At 49.8% G+C, this 16,813-nt stretch overlaps 1 protein-coding gene across 2 annotated transcripts; it reads right to left on the reverse strand.

Annotated features, from left to right (window-relative positions):
• Positions 1–8,609: 8,609 nt before the first annotated feature.
• LOC125693482 (uncharacterized) lies at positions 8,610–16,321 on the reverse strand. Of its 2 annotated transcripts, none has more exons than XM_048945503.1 (2): positions 15,567–16,321; positions 8,610–12,252 (listed from the first exon to the last, which is right to left on the reverse strand). In XM_048945503.1, the coding sequence occupies exons 1-2, from the start codon at positions 16,047–16,049 to the stop codon at positions 11,842–11,844; spliced, it is 894 nt and encodes a 297-aa protein (XP_048801460.1). In that variant the 5' UTR covers positions 16,050–16,321; the 3' UTR covers positions 8,610–11,841. The 2 variants fall into 2 exon arrangements, with proteins under 2 accessions (XP_048801460.1, XP_048801461.1); XM_048945504.1 differs by lacking the exon at positions 8,610–12,252 and adding an exon at positions 12,753–14,107.
• Between the last annotated feature and the right edge of the window lie 492 nt (positions 16,322–16,813).

The raw sequence follows: 16,813 nt of genomic DNA on the forward strand, positions 1-16,813 counted from the left end.
TTACCCTGCAGAGCCAGAGCCCCGCAGAAGCCAAATAGTTCCCAAATAGGAATTGCTGGCCCTTCCCCTTCCCACACTGGAGAGACCTTTCCTGGCGCTCCATCATACGGTTAACACATGCTGTCTCTGCCCTGCCAGCAAGCTGTGATCCAGAGCCCTGCTCCTGGCTCCTTCCCATTGCGGGGAAGGGGCTGGAGCATGGCCAGACCCCCGGCCCACCTGCTGGGCTTCCTGCCCCCACCACAGCTTGGGACAGGGCAGGGGGTACAGTCCCGAGCCTGGCCCCGGCACAGAGCAGGGTGCAACACAGGTGTGTATCCAGAGTAGCGTTCCTTCCTATGGTGCACACTTCACTGCAGCCTCTGTGCCCAGAAACAGGACGAAGCTGGCACTGGATGAGTCAGAGATGGAGGAAGGAAAGTCTGGCAGGGTGGAATGCTTGTGGCCTTCTCACCAAACGTCTCATACTGCTCCTTCCCCTAACCTAAGGAAACGAGGCTCCAGCCAGTGGTTTTGGATGCTTTTCCCAAAACCGGTTTGTTCCACAATGGGGTGTTTCGTCCCGTGGGGATCTGTGCCCTACGGGCTGCGTGCCCCAGCCTGGATGGGCATTCATGGATAGAGGGGACTGAGAGGGCACCTTGCTCCAGGCTCCTTCCCCTATGGAGGAAAGGGAGACCTCCAGCTTGGGTTGCCTTGTGAAATAAAGCTCCCTCCGATTGCTGCTCCCAGGATGGCAGATGGGAGGAGGAAGAGGAGGGTGAGGGAGATGAGGCCAACTTTGATCTGGGTGTGAGAGAATCACGGCTGGGCAGGGCTGATGGAACCGTGCTGAGATGGGAGGCGAGGGGAGTGGGGGTGGTGGGAGAGAAGGAGCCCCTGCAGCTGCTGGGAAGAGAGGGGAAGGTAAAAGGGACTGTGATACCGCCAGGCCCACGGGAGGCTCAATGGGTTGTCTCATTATTATGGTGAACAGAGAGAACTCATGAGCTGGGAAAGATAGGAAGCTTTTATTTATATATTTTTTTTTAAAGAGCACAGCCTCTAGGAGGGTTTTTGCAGCTCGAATGCTTTTATTTTGTGCCAATTACTTATACAGGGTCTGCATTATTCCCATAATCAGTCTACATGAAAGTCAAACATGAAAGATTCCTAACAATGAGCTAATTGGAATGCCATTACCCTTTAGATTTAATAAGGTATTTGTAATAATAAACTTGCCTCAGTCTATAGAGTTGTCTTATTCCCGTTCAGATCTTGCAGGAGTGTAAGAGTTGACATTTGTCATTCATTCCACAGGACGCTGGATATAACCTTCAAAACATTTTAGTCTCGCAGCACTTGGTAAAGTGCTGGGGAAGGAAACAAAATCTATAGCCTGCTATTGTTCTGGCCACGCACAGCTCAAAGTTAACAGGAATTGTGTTAAAACTCGGCGGCAGATTATATCCCACATATCTTTCTTTATTTGCAGTCCAAACATCTTGCGGTTTAGAATGACTCACTCAGTGTCCTCTTATGTAGCTGCACTCATTATTTGCATTGAGGTCTAGCTGAGGAACGCCGGGCTGGTTCCAGCGCTGCGAGGTACTGCAGGCACGCAGCACATGGGGGCTGTGCCTTGCACAGCTTAAGATCTAAGCAATTAAGTCAACCTGAATTCTATCTCAAAGCCAAAACATCCCATCTATGGAGGTAAAAACTAATTAGAGCTCCCTGCAGATATATTTTTGAGAACAGTTCAAAAAAAAAAAAAAAAAAAGATCATGCTTTACCTTTACAGGCAAGCTTTTTCACCAAAAGCATATGTGGGCTTAAGGACCTGGCCAGGGAAGTTTTGTTTGACTATAGCTCATAGCAAGGCGTAATCTTTGTGGGTATTTCTTTTGTTATAAAGTATTAGAGCTTATTTTGAGCAGTTTGGGAAATTCCTCTAGAAACAGACTGAAAAAATACAGAGGTCAAGCAGGTGTGTATGTACGTGTAAGAATCAGAAAGATAATATCAGCCAAAAAACCAACAAAGATACAAAACAACACAGAGGATACAGAGAACAGGATGCCGTGGGCGTAATTTAAATCAATATATTGCTTCTCCCTTTCTCTTTTCTCTCAAAAAGTCCACCAGAGTCATTTCTCCTAATGAAATCCAACAGGTGACCAAAGGGGCAAAGCAATGCTTAATTCCTTTTTTAACAAATAAATGAATTTCCTAGTGGCATATCTCTGCATGCAGCCGCATTACCTATCTGATAAACTGTGCTGCCATCAGCAGTGGATGAATTATGTCCTGCTGACACGCTGTGGTCCCAGCAGCTAGTCCTGAATGATCTGACTCAACAGAAAACTTTGCACAATAGCTCAAATAAATGTCAAATCGTTGGAAACTGGCAAAGATCATGGAAATTTGGAATGTTCCTTTTTGAGGACAGTATTTTAATACAGTCTGACACTGGGGAATCAGCTGAACGTTCGTAACATCCAGGAAATTCTGGGCACGGTTGGTAAAATGGCCAATGCTCCTATAAACCTACTTTTTCTCTCTGCAGTACTATACGTGCTGCACTCCAAATTGTTTTTCAGAAACTTAGGCCAACAATCAATGGCCTTAAGTTAACCATATGCCTGAGCATTGTGTTGGATTGCCTGAGAAGGGCAAGAAAGCATAAAAATCAATAGCTTCTCTGGATGTTTTCACAGAAGGCAGTTGGGCTGAGAGCTGAAATGAGAGCCTAAAAATCAGGCTTCTTCCTCTTGATGATCTGGTTAACCTAATTCTCTTTTTCTGATTCTCTTTGCACATTAGAAAAACAAACGACGCTTGTTACTCAGATCACAGCAGTGCTGTGAGGCTTAATATTTCGAGAAATGCTTTGGGATCCTTGTATGAAAAGTGCTATAAATATATACATTCTTAGTAGTATTTAATTTACTTCCTTTACAATTCCTTTGAGCCAGCACATGTTGCCAAAAATGCAATATTCTCTGAGATGTCTTTTATTCTTCTATCTGTCTGGAGCGCAGGACACATCCCAGCCTTATAAAGCATCCGATATTGATGTATCTGCACGGAGTGTATATATATAGCTAATACGATCAGACACTACTTTTTTTCCGCAGGAACCCAGACTTGCTCAGTGTACAAGATGGACGTGCTTAGCAAATGAGGCAGCTGTTCAGTTTTTATTTTTATGCTCATTGTTTGCCGTGCGGCCACATGTCTCATAGAGTGCATACCATCTAACCTTTGTAGTGAATCAGACAGGGCTCCACCATAACTCACTCGCTTGGACTCTCCAACTCCGCCTCACTCCCTGTTCAACATACATATGTGATCACGTAATCAGGGACCGGATCATAAGAAAGCTTTAACTTTGTCAGTTCCAAACTTCATTTTCCAGCATTAGGTTTTCTTTACACTGGTGTTTTTACCGAGAGTATGTAGGGATGCGAAAGCTTTCTGCTAACAACTAAATGATCCCTTGAAGAATCACGTCACACAACTGTTTGTTAAGCAGCAACTTATTGTCCTGTAGGCACAAGGACACCTGTACCTGTGTGCCAGCCAGAATCTTTCCCTGTGACTGAAAGAACCCAAGTACCTCCAGGGCCGCTCCTGTTTTTCTCCTCTGCGTTGTGTCATGGAGCACATACCAAATGTGCTTTCATTAAGTTTCCTAATAAAGTCTGCAGCAGATCTGCCCGTGCAATATGAGAACTACTTTGCAGTGTTTGATAATAACAAGATAAGTCTATTCTCACTTGTGCTTCTCCCTCTTTTGGGAACTTGGAGGGTGGAGGTGGGGAACATAAATCTGCACAATTTTATATCCACCGATTTTTGAAGCAATCACTCATTTAGAAATTTTCAGCCATTTTTTATACCCTGAAAAATCAGGTTTTGTTCCTTGTTTCTACCACCTGATCTACTATAGATACCTTTAATTAAGGAAGTTATACTGCCTCGCACCTAAGCAGTTGCATCTGTCCTGTAGTCTCTGAAGAAAACAATCCCAATAGCCTTTAGTAGACAACCAAGCAATCTGGGACTAGATTAGAAGAACAAAGAAACTGCAGCGCTGGGTGTAGAGCTCTCTACCCTTTGTATCTTCAAAGCTAAACACGTACAAGGAGGTGCAAGCAAGCAGCAGTTTACGCACAAGCGGAACAAAAGGCCAACGGCTTAATCCTGCAAAGATTTATGCACACTTATCTTTACACTCGTGATTAAGCCCAATAATTTTGGTAGCACCCTGGCTCCAGGAGCCCTCTGAGCATGCAATATTAGACTCTGGAATTAGCATGCAATATGTTGAATTGCTGCAGAGAACTAACTAAAGGGGTGAGAAAAGCGTGCTGCAGAGGCTCGATGGCAGCAAACAGCAGGCTGAGCAAATACTGCAGGCACTTCTAGGCAGAGAAGATAGCTTGTCGTCCTCTAGAAGTGATGGTACAGTGAGATGTAATGAGCATTTGCACACGTATTTCAAGGTAATGTTTTTAAATCTCAGAGTCAAAAGTGTAAACCATGTAGATGGCATGGAAACGGATGCTGGAGAAGCTAGGGCAGTTTTCAAGCAGTGCTTACTCAGAGCATGCCTGGAGAAGGGCATCTGCGTGACTTGGCTGGGCAAGGACAGCCTGGTGGGCTGGAGACCCCCAGAGCCAGACAGTGATTTGCACAGCCTTTTGGCCCCATTCCCAACAGAAATGCACATTTCCATCCACACCCCACATGGCTCCCCGCTGGTTTGTACACATTGTGCATTGAACAGGGCACAGATCTCAAGGCTGTGGGTCCTTGACCACAGTCCCTGTCATTAGAGTCCCTGATTGTCTCTGTTCTTACCGCAGGAGGCACGATGGGGCCCATGTTCTAACTTGGGCCTCTAGGATCTCTTCTAATATGAATAGTAATGGCTATAATTATTAATCATTACTGTGATTATATGATTATAATTAATAATCATAATCATGAATCATTATAATTACTATACTAAATGACAAGCCCCGCTTCCTCCAGCGAACTTCAGAAGTACGAGGAATGAGCTGTTGTGCGTTTTTAGTGAATCTCAAGCACCTCTGCACTTACAAGACCAAGGGTCTCTGTTTGTTTTAAGGACTTCCATATTGTATTTCATTCAGAAACCTACAGCTGCCTTGAATTGTGACCGGAGAAGTGCTGCTACCATATGCAAGGTCCTTTGCTTAAAATCCAGCAGTCATGAGCAAACGGAGATTGGCAAGGGGAAGGAATGTGCATATGGATATTACTTGTGCTATAGAGAGCAGATATGCCTAATATTGCATTTTTTCATCTTAGATTTACAACTGAAAGTAATTCAGTTCATTGAAGAGCATTTTCAGAAAGCCCAAATAAAACAGCAAATGTGGAGGCTACAGGCACGTGAAAGAGGAATCTTGCTGTGCCCAGCCAAACTGCTGAAAGAACTGCTGTTCTTCCTGGGCACAGGGGAACATTTTATCTCTTGGTAATAAACACACCCCAAGCCCAAATGGCTCATAGATACTGACTGTGAGGTCGGTACTTTGCACCAAACACCTGAAATCTGTTGAGCAGCACTTGGGTACTTTGTGGCTTGTGGCAGAGGGTGTGAACAAGTGCCCTGCAGGATCCTGCTGACATTACCCCATACATTGCTCTGGTTACTGCACTACTTTGAGTCACCCAGCTCCCTCCCTGGCATGAAGAAATCGATCTTGCAGAAAGTAAAATCCACGCAGAGGGTTTCATTGTTTAGAATTACCAATTCCTTGCTACCATCAGCTGCATGCTCAGCAGGAGACCGTACATAAGCATAATGACAGAGTAGAGAAATCCAATTGGTTTTTTAAGGCAAAATGTTTAGTAAGGGTTAGTTGATACGACTTTAAAATGTTGTTATCTATTATCATAGCTGGTAGCGCGTGTCTGAGATTATGTGCTTTGTGGCTATTGTACAGCTGTATAATAAGAGCCACCACTGTCATTTTGATGTTACTGAGAACAATATAGTGTTTGGGAAAATGTTTGCCTTGCCTTCATACTTACAGTGTATTTTGAAAGGGAAGAGATAGGACAAGCCCCGTCTACGCTCCTGTATCAGAAATGAGCCTGCACAAAGTTCTCTGAACTCTGTTAGATGAACAGAAAGTGAGAGCATCTGTGCAGCAGCTCCTCTGCAGTACGGCGTGGAGAGAAACAAGCACTGATAGCTACGAACATTAAAGAGCGATCGTTTGGGCCACTTGTCATCAAAAGGGTCTACCTCAGATGTGCGCTGCTGTAGGATCGATACATGGGTCTAGAGTGAGGTACACAGGAAGATGGAGGATTGATTTTATTTACAGCATGTTTGCCATGCCGTTAACTGACAGGTTGGGCTTTGCAGAGAGAGAACATGCAGGGCATCACTACTAGAGCTTGTACCAGTCGTTACCTCTTGGTTTATAGCTCTTTGCAGAGAAGATAAAAACTTGTAAGTGTAGAAATAGTGACTAAAAGACAAGCAACTATTATAGCTTAATTATAATATCTACACTCAGGCCTGAACTTGGTGCAGAATTTAGCTGTTATTCACCATATTCCTGCTTGCAGTGGTTTCTAGGCTCTAGGTATTTTATGAGAGTAATGAAAAGACGAAGGCATAAATCCCAAAGGTAATTTAGTGCCTAATTCTATCAGCTGCAGTCAGAGTGAGATAACTTTAGGAGTCTCCACTGAGGCATTGGTGCTCCTCCAGAGGGAGGTGCTGAGGCACTCCCGGCAGTGGGACTGATGCCCAGCATTGTCAGGCAGGATCAGGTGATGGCTTCCTATAGCACATGTTCAGAGGTGGTGGGAGCACTGAGATGGGCCCTACGGCGGTCAGAGCTCCTCCAGACAAATACGTGCAAGTATGGATGATTTAATTACCAGACTGTTTAGGAGAATTTCTAATCTCTCTTCAGAGCCACTCACACTGACATCTCTGATGTGTGATATCATTTAGATTGAAAAGGGAATCCATTTAAAGCCTAAACACTGCAATTACTTTTTTAGATGCCTGGGAGCAGCTCAGAGTTCAAGCACATGATGATCCTCAATCCTGCTAAATTAAAGGCAATAGACCGGTGCGGGGAGAGAAAAATGTTCAAGCACACTGTGTTTCAAAGGATGTGGTTTGCAAACTGACGAGCATAATTTTCAAACTAGAAGTGTAACCTAATAGGGCCAAGGTTTCCAAACTGAGGTGTACATCGTGCCAGAGACACGCGAGCAAAACCCAGAGCAGCTCAGCTGCTTCCCAGCCAGATGCTGCACAACCAGCACAATGCTGCAGGGATGTCAAGGAGGGGCTGGGGCCAGGAGACTGCCTGAATTGTGCCCCCACATCACATCACAGCAAGCTGCTGGCTAGGTGTGCTGTTCACAAAGTGGCTCCCTCCCTGTAAACAGCCTTTTGTGATAATGTCACAAGGAGAGTTTTGCTAATTCTTCCCTCTTGGTGTACCAGCAGTCAGAAGGCGTGCACACACACCTTTGCCATCATATTTTGCCAAGCCACGACCACAAGCCATCCCAACAACTTCTGGCAGTTGTGACACAGAACGTATGGTTCGTGTGGCAAAATGTGCTGGCACATCCCCTGTAGGCTCCATCACTTCTGCAAAGCATTCCATGCCAGCTAGCAGCGGCTGTGCTGTGGCTGCTCGCATCACACCGGTAGCACTGTCTCATCCTTTCTTTTCACTTCTCCATCTCCACCTGTTCTTTTCCTTTTTTTGTTTTATTTTTTCCGTCTTCTACCTCTCTGTCTCTCTCCTGTATCCTTGCAGTGACTGGAAGGGCACTGGGGCAGGGATCATCCCTTTGCCCTGTGTGTCTCTCCCTCCCCGCAGAGCTCTCCTGGCACAACACTGCACAACAGGAATGCACAACCAGGCGGCTGGCGCCCAAGGATCCCTGGCAAGCTGAATGTTGAACAGCCTGGAGAGTGAGCATGTGTGTAAAAACACAGCTTGAAGGGGTGGGATGGGGTGTGGGGGCTTTTAATGAACTTTTTGAGGGTAATGCAGTGCTGCTCTACCTAACTGAAGGTATTTGCATGAGCTGATTATTTATTGCATTCTGGTTGTCTGGGTGTGTTGCCTGTTTTTGTTTGGTAGTTGCTAATGTTTCTGATCTCAACTGCAGAACATATTTATGGTTCAGGCAAGCTGCCCAAGAGACAGCCCTAAGGAAATAGCTTGCCCCGAAACAATGGCGTTCTGCATCTTGTCCGGAACATGTCTGACAGCACGGAGTGTGCTTGGGGCTGGTGGTGGGGCTCATCCTGGAGATGTGGTCACAGCCTGACACGGCTGCAAAGGACAGCTGTCTGCACCTGGGGGGGTGGGTTCTGCTTTGCCTCTTCCATCCATCCTAGTATGGCACGAGACTTCGTGTGGCTATGACAGGTTGGGGTTAAGGTGAAGGAGAAAGCTCTGACTGGAGCTGCTGTTCCTTACCCATTGCCTGAGATTAAGAATAACAGATCAGAGTCAGTGTTTCTTGAAAAAGCTGAATCAAGAAGAATCAACCTAGCTTGACCGACCCACTCTGAGGCCTCAGTTTTATTCCTTCGTTTTCATCACAGACCCAGGTCCTTTCATATTTGGAAAGGAAATTTGATGCTCATCTCCCTCCTCTAAGCTCACATGGCCATTTTTGATTATTTTTTAACAATTTAATTGCTCTAAAAAAGTAAAGATTTTTTTTTTGTAAGGAATATGAATAAATATGATGTTCAGAGTGATGTGGTAACAGAATGTTACGGTGTAACTTCCAAACCCCCCACACAAGGCTTCTTCACTGTCACTGCAGTTTCTGCCCCTACAGTTTGCCATTCTCAACGGTTCTGCCTTGGTACCAAATGGTTTGCAGAACTGCATGGTGGTACACCTGTGGAAGATTGTAGAAAAACAAGATGTGGAATCTAATTTGAGAGCTAAATGTGATAGCGAAATAATAGGAGACATTTTGCCACCAACTTCAACCACAGCAGAAGGCTCATGATGAGCACACAGGAGTAAGCAATGTCCTTTGGTCCTCAGCTCCACCATTGCCCACTGTAGTTTTGTCCCTTTCTCTTCTCATTTTATTCAAGATACATCAAGGACTCGATGATCCTTATTGGGTCTCTTCCAACTTGAGTTATTCTGAGATGTAGTCACTGTCTTTGTCCTCCTCTTTAGACCCTTGGGCCGGAGGTTGTCATCTGGCTCTATACATAAAGCAGCCTACCACTGATGTGTCCTGACCCTGGGTGAGGTCTGCAGAGCGTTATTGCAGGGCAAATAAATAACATATAACCTAGAACTTCTCCAAAAGATGGCAGAGCAGGAGAGCTCTGTTGGCCTGCACGAACGCTGCAAGTGGTGCAGTGCTGGGATCTGCCGACATCCCTCTGGGTGCTGGGAGTGCCCACAGCTTGAAATGAATAATCCTCTTATGGCTTTCTTGGATACTCTGGGATGTGCAATGCAAGCAAGAAAAGCCAAGCTCTTCATCCTCCAGGGTTCTCCTGGCCAGCCCCAATGCTCAGAGCTGAGTGAGCCACGAGCAGACATTGCCCATCCACGGAACCCAGAGCTCTGTGCAGCATGGCTGGGAGCTGAGAGCCAGGGGACCTGAGCTACAGCACTCAGTTCTTAGCGCTCCGTCAGTGCGGATTTGGTTGTTTCTGGCTGTGCATCCCTCTGGCACACCCTGCCCACTGCTTCCAGCCCCATTCCTCCACGTGTGCCAGCCCTGTCCCAAGCTGCACAGCTTGCAGCTCGCGGGAAGTCTCCCATTTACCAAAATTGTAATATTTGAGCCATTACGAACATTTTTCGCAATTAAAGCTGCCACACAGTTTAGTCAAAGACATGATTGTGCTGTTTGCTGCTGTCTCCTATTAGGAATTTTGTTGCCTAAAACTTTCCGTGCTGTCCAGCAGAGCGCAATGGGCTGTTGACGGCTATGTGCTATTTTTTTCAGCGGCACTGGGAGAGAAATGGGTTTGTTAGAATATTTTCACACTGAATTGCAAATGATCCCATGCAGCTATTCTTTTCTTCTCTGCAAATATTTTCCATCTCTGGTCTCCAAACAGTTAAATGAAAGACAGCCAGTAACATGGAGAGCTCTTTAATCCTAGGATAGGCAATTGCAAACAGAATAGAGGACATCAACTTCCCTTTATTTCCCATTTAGGACCTCGAGGTGAAAAAGCCAATATTCCTCCGTGTGATGCATCTAGCTGAGCAGATGCTGAGTCGCACATGTTCATTTTAGTCCACTCTGCCAGAGTATGGAGAGCAGAAGTACTGACACTCCAGAGCAAGGCTCTCGGCCCCTCCAAACTCACAAACTTGGGTTTCAGCCCCCAGAGCCCCTGTGCCCGTCCCACTAGTGCCCTTGCCCCACAGGAACAGCCTGAAGCTTGGGGGGCTGAGGCCAGGGAAAAAGCAAGGATAAGGAGGGAGAAGGGGCCGGAGAATGGTGGGAGCTAGCAGAAGGGCAGCACAATTTTGTAAAATGGCCACCTCAGATGAGGAGAAAGAGTATGGGGGAAAGCCTCCGTGTGGAAGTGGTTACAGATGAGAACGGCCCGACAAGAAAGTTTTGGCGGTGCAGGGGGTAGAGCTGAAGGTGCTGCAGAGAGGGGCTCTGCAGAGGAGCGATGGGATCTCCTGGGATCCCGGCCCGGGCACGTATACCTCAGCCCCACAAAGCTCCGAGATGCGGGCGCCCACGAAGCCCCACCACGTCCCCGCGACACGGACGTGGCCTGAGAAACCTCGTGGGGCAGCAGGAAAATCTCTGCGGGGCTGGCGGCTTCACGCAGCACCAGCGCTTCCTTCATTACTGTCCATGTTCTCGTTCCGTCTTTCCACGGCTTCGTCAGAAAGAACCTCTCGTCTCCCTCCTGCCCTTAGCAGCGAGTTTGCAGCGGTCCCCGAGCCGCAGGGCTCAGCGCTGGGGTCCCTGCCCGCTGCGCGCCCGTTGCGCGCCCGCGCAGCGAGCGGATTGTCGGCCCGCTGTGCCCGACGGCGATGGGACCGGGCATGAAGTGCGGCGGGGACAGCTCAAGAGCCGTCTGCCGCAGAAAGACAGCCGGGGGCCGGCTCAATGGGCTATTTTCCATCCGTTGTGTAAAGAATGATGAGTTGATGGCTCTAAAATTCAATTGAATACCTGCCCGGACCTAAGTCTAAATATTATTTCTAAAAAGAACAATATGTAATTAAAAACTAATATTTAACAACTTAAACGCCTATCCTCTAGGAAATAACAGCCTTTCTTCGCAAAACCTCCGAGATTGACTTCGCTTCCTCCTGTAAAATGAGGCCAGCTTGAACTCTCCAAAGAATCAGTGAGATCAAGTATTTCAGCGCTCAATTTACAGCTCCGGGGGATGTGGGACCCTTTCCCAGCTATCTGGGAAGGCTCGGAAATAACCCCGGCGAGGAGGAGGGGGGAGAAGGAAGGGGAATGAATTCCCGAGCACCGCGTTAACACCTGTAGTGTGTCCGTAACTCAGCGTCGCTGCGGCCATCGCCGGGAGCGGGTGACCGAGTAGGGGAAAGGCGCAAGCAAACAAATAAATAAATGAACGCATCGGGTTCTCTCGTTTGCAATGAGCAACCCTGATTTGGGGCGATGCCGCCGTGATACGGACGAGGAACGACGCCAGCATCTCCAGAGCATCGTCGCCTGTTGATGCGCGTTCCGTGAGCTGGAAGGAGCGAACTAACTGTTGTCTCAAACTAAAAATCAAATCCAATCATACCGAGTCCCCCTCGGGGGCCACAAATTTCGCGTCTCTCTGCGATGTCACAGCCTCTTCCCAAACCCTCCTGGCTCCTCTAGCTTCTCTCCTTCCATCCCCGCTTCTGCAAGGACCGGGGCGGCCCGGCCGTGCGGAGTTCGGAGGCGCTGCAGGGAGAAAGGCCGAGAGGGAGACCCGGACGCATCGACCCACCGCCGCCTGCCCCGACCCTCCCTCTTCTCCCCAATCTCGTGGAGCTGCGGGCAGCGCTGCCCGGTGCTCGGCTCCGGGGAACGGCAAGGCACGTTGGAGGCAGAGTCGCTCCGCTGCGGCACCGCTGGTGTGCGGAGCTCCTCGCAGTCTCTCGCCGCTCCTTTCCTGCCCCTTTGTCTGCGGGGAGCGATCCCCCGCGGAGCCCGGCCCGAGGCTCCCGGAGCGCGGCCAGCCCCAGCCCAGAGCTCCGCCGCCTTCCTGACCTGCGGGCAAACAAGGGCTCTCATTACCATATGATCTCTCTCTCTCTCTTTCTCTTTCTTTCTTTCTTTCTTTTTTTTTTCTTTCCGTTTTTCCCATTTTCTTTTCTTTTTCCTTTTTCCTTTTTTTCTTTTTCTTTTCTTTTTTGCCCTTTCCTTTCATTTATTTTCTTTTTCCTCAGCGGTCTGTAGAAAGTGAAAAAACAATCAGGTAGACACTTTCTGGAGTGAGCCGCTATACACTCTGTCGTTTGCCCATATGGAGAAAATTACCCCTCGACTTCAGACTTTCGTTGAATCCCGGCGTCAAACAACTCAGAGCCCGCAGCACTCGGGAGAAGGGTCACTTTCGATTCCCGAGCGCTGCTCCTCCCGCCCAATGCAGCCGCCGCAGCCCCGAAGGCTCCGAGCCACGGGCTCGGGAAGCCCCGCTGCGGTGATGCAGTGGCCGGGGGGGGTGGAGTGTGGGGGGTGTTTGAGGCTCGCAACCCGGTGCCCTGGGACCTCAACCCCGTGTCTACAAATATCGCCCTGTGTCTATGGCCGGCTGTTTGCTGAGCGCTCTGCCCAAGTAGAGCAGCCGGGGTCCCCTTGCAGCACAGCGCTGCGCTTCTGCTGCGGCTCCCGACAGAGGCCCGACCTTTCCCTTTGTTCCTGCGACGAAAAGAGGCGGCCCGGCCCGAGCGAGCTACAGTCCCCCGCAGGGAACGCTCAGGGCAGAGCCAGCACCTCTGGCCCGAGGATCCCCAACTTCAGCGCTGCGCCGAGGGGAAGTTTTCAGAAACTCCTAAACACGCTTTCCCTTTATTTTTTCCCCCTCCTTCCAGGAAATCATAAAAAGTATACAGACTATAAAAGAAGCTTTAATTCAGAACAAGCCCAGGGGTGAATGCAGTTGGTGGATGGAAGCATCCAACGCGATGTAAAATGCGCAGAAATCTGAAGGAAGCACACACGCAATGTAAGGAAAACTCCCCATGTGTGCTTCGCGCATATATCATGCAGGTAGAAAATGTCATCCCGGGGCTCGGGTGCCTGAAAAATCCACGGAAAGCGCTGTTTTTGCTGTAGGAGCTGTGTTTTTTTACACGCCGTGTGGCTTCCACAGTGCACATCCGTGCGTGTTTGGGCGCTGGGAAGCGCGCAACAACGGGGAGAGATCTGGCCGGGCTCTGTGCGACTAAGCGGACATTATGCGTCCATCCCGAGATGCCACTGCCAGCAATTACGTGCGTGGAGTCCTCGAGAAAAATGCAAGATTAAAAATGAAATACGTTCTGATGAGTATAAGTGAATGACACTTTAATGTGCTAACACTGAGTCGCTATACTTTAGGAGCTTGGAGAAATATTTGAGTTATTTCGCTGTTCTTCCCTGCAGCCTCCTTCTGCCCCATGTGAGGATGGAAGCCTCGGGGGAACGTAGAGGTCAGTTTTGGTCGGGCGGTGAATCCCCCAAAATGCCATCTGCGCTTCGCAAGCCCTAACTTCGCCAAACGATGGGTGAAGCGAACGCAAAAACGAAGCGCTCACTGCGAAAAGGAGAAGCGTCAGAGCTCCCTTTTCTCCGGACTCGATCCAACACTAGGGTCCGCAGCTGTCCGGTGGGCTGCAGAAGCCACCCGACAACTCTGGGGCTTCCCGGGGTTCCCTCAGTAGGGCCGGGAGGAGATCCCGCGGCTGCGCGGCAGTTCAGCGCATGGCACCGCGGTGCGCAAAAGTCCTCCTCCGTCCCGCAGAAAGCGACGCCGACCCTCACCGATACCCGGCAAAAGCCGTCGTGAAATGGAACGCGAACGTCCTCGGGATCGGGAGCGTCGGAAGCGCGTTACACAGGGGTCACGAAGAAAACGAAAGCTCTGTGTGAGAAACCAAAAGCGCTCCGGTAGTAACAGAAATGAAATGACTTAGTGCTGAAATGACTTAGTTGAAAATATCAGTGTAAATTTCTGGGTTTTTTTTGTTTGTTTGTTTGTTTGTTTGTTTTCTATAGAAAGAAAGCTTTCCAATGATTATTTTTGTTTGTTTGATTTTCCTTTTTTCCCCCTCTCGTTTCAACAGCAGTAAACTCACTCCGGGGGAAAGTTGAGGGAAGTTTACAGCTACGGCCACTCCTCGGGTAGGAGCTCAGCCGGCTTCAGGGGCCCAAACGCTGCTGTCAGAAGGGATTCCATTTGGGAACCGGCACGAAAAGGCACTTTCCTGCCCAAATCCCCACTCCGGAGCCACACCGTTCACTGTGGGGCAGCCCTGTTGGGAAACGCGAGTTGGAGACAGGGTTTGGAGGGGGCAGCGAGGAGAGAAAGGTGGGCGCGGAGCTGCCCATGTACCATTCAGGTGCAGAGAAGGGCTGCAAGGTGAATTTCGGTTTGGGATTCACCAAAAGGAATAAGCATCAGGTGCAACACTTCTCCTTGCAAGCCGCTCACACACACCCAAAATAAACGTTCCATGGGATGCCCCCAGTTCCGGCACAGGAATGATGCAGCCGTCGGGTGAGGGAAAAAAAGAAGTAAAAAAAATAGCGAGCGATTTTCAAAACGCTGCCGACCTCATGCCGCGATTTTGAATGAAGTTTTAAAAGAAATGCGCAGGGGGTGATTAGGTCTTTCGAAGGCGAAAGGTTTCTTGCCTCGCTGTGTCCGGCAGCGACCTTCCGCGGGGAGCGGAGACAGCCCGGGGAGCGCAAATCTGCGCAAATCTGCGCGCTCCGGGTCGTCGTCGCTCCCCGCGGGAGGTCGCTGCCGGCGGCAGAGGGCGCTGCCGCCCCGCAGATGCTCCGGGACCGGGTAACCCAGGTAGGGCCGACCGGGAGCGGGTTCCCCCGAGGGGGAGACCTGGAAGCGAGTAGCGCGCAGCACCCGAGAGCTGCTCCCGAGTGATACCGCGGTGTGGTTGGGTCACGCCCGCTCCGTTCCTTTCTTTGCTGTCCCCTTCTAGGCAGGGCTGCTTGCAGGGTTGGGGATGGCAGAGAGACCCGCTCGGGGAAAATCCACCTGCTTGGCCGAGCCCACCGGGCATCCCCATAGTCCATAGCCCTGTTCCTTTGTACTGAGTTGAGAGGCCCAGAATCCTTCTAAATCGCTCTGCCCCGCATTTAGGATGCCCGAAACAGAATAGAACGGTGCATTTCAGGCGCCAACTCCCGCAGCCCCCCTCCAGCACGACTTCTCCTTCCCTTTGGGGACACAGATCCCCGGGACAGGAGGGAGCCGAGACAGCCGAATGCAACCTGGAACAGAAAGTTACGTGAGGGCTGAAACTTCCCTCCCTGCCGCCCCTCAGCTGCCACAGCTCAGCCATAAACAACCTCCTTACCCCGAGGTCTCCCGCATCCGAGGCCTTCCTCGTATTTTCTTCTTGGCTCGGCTTCTCAAAGATGACTATTTCTTTGGAAATCCGAAGCCAGTGCCTCTGAGGCCAGCCATGTAATTTGACTGCGAATGTAGCGCACCCCTCCCTCCGAGAAAGGCTGCCTCCAAGAGTGCGTTTGGAGCAGATCGGGGACTGCTGGGAAGGAGCCCCTGCCAGATTTCCTCCTCGCAGCCGCCAAGAGGACAGGAGAGAGCGGCCCGCAAATCTGCATGAGGAAAGTTCACGGGAGGAACTGCGGGGTTCGCTCAGGGCCCGGCCAGGCTGTGTGGGGCAGCCCCTAAAAAGCCACGGTGACAGCGGGAGAGACGTGGGGAGAGGAGAAAATACTGGGAACTCCCATCGCGAATCGTGCTGGGTTTTGTTCCTACTGCCCGTGGCCCGTTTTCCCTTTGACAAACCAGCAGAACCGCTGCTCCCCGTGTGCATGTACACAGTCGTAGACACGTAGGTGCCTGTGGATGTGTAGGAGCGGTGAGCGGGGCCTGGCAGCTCCCTGCAACCGCAGCACTGTGGGACAGCATCAAGACGGGAACTCGGCCCCGCTGATCTTCCCGGCAGTGAAAGGGGAGAAATGCAGTGCGCGGTGTGGACGGGACTTCCCAGTGTGTGCGTGTGTGTGTGTGGTAGCGGGGCCGTTTGTCACACGGATACAGCCGGCGGTCCCCACTGCTAAAAGGCTTGCTGCAATTTTCAAGGCAGACCTGTAGTTGTCTCGGGATGTCTGGTGAAAAAATAAGTAAACAAATAAATAAAAGTGGAGAAAAAAAAAAAGGGGGGGGGGGGGGAGGGGGGTGAAGGGAGAAAAAAAAAAGAAAAAAGGAAAAGGAGGAAAAGGAGGAAGAAAAAAAAAAAGAGGGGAAAAGGGGGTGAAAAAGGAAAAAAGGAGGTGAACTTTCCCAGTTCAGATTCATTCTGCTGTCGCAGGGAATGAAAATACGCAGATGCAGAACGCGGCTCTATGCAGAACTTTTGTTCTTTGCAGTGCTCAGAACCGGAACGCAGCCGGACCCGCACACCAAACCCCGCCGTATTCGGGGCAATTTCTGACCTCCGTAACGCCACAGCTCTGCGTGAACAGCATTAAGGGAACGGGGCTCCAAGATAAAGGGACGGGAGGACCTAAGAAGTGTCATAACGAGGAGCAGAAAGCACACCGAAGCCCCGCGCCTGTGCCTGCGCTTTCCCAAGCG

This window comes from Lagopus muta, chromosome 5 (assembly GCF_023343835.1).
Source record: "Lagopus muta isolate bLagMut1 chromosome 5, bLagMut1 primary, whole genome shotgun sequence".
NCBI lineage: Eukaryota > Metazoa > Chordata > Aves > Galliformes > Phasianidae > Lagopus > Lagopus muta.

What these genes read in the sequence shown, in the direction of transcription:
- LOC125693482 (XM_048945503.1), bottom strand. Translation starts at nt 16,049, where the DNA reads ATGCACACGGGGAGCAGCGGTTCTGCTGGTTTGTCAAAGGGAAAACGG. An exon ending in CGGATGCGGGAGACCTCGGG is followed by an intron (nt 12,253 to 15,566) that starts GTAAGGAGGTTG and finishes GTTTGCCCGCAG; the next exon opens with GTCAGGAAGGCGGCGGAGCT.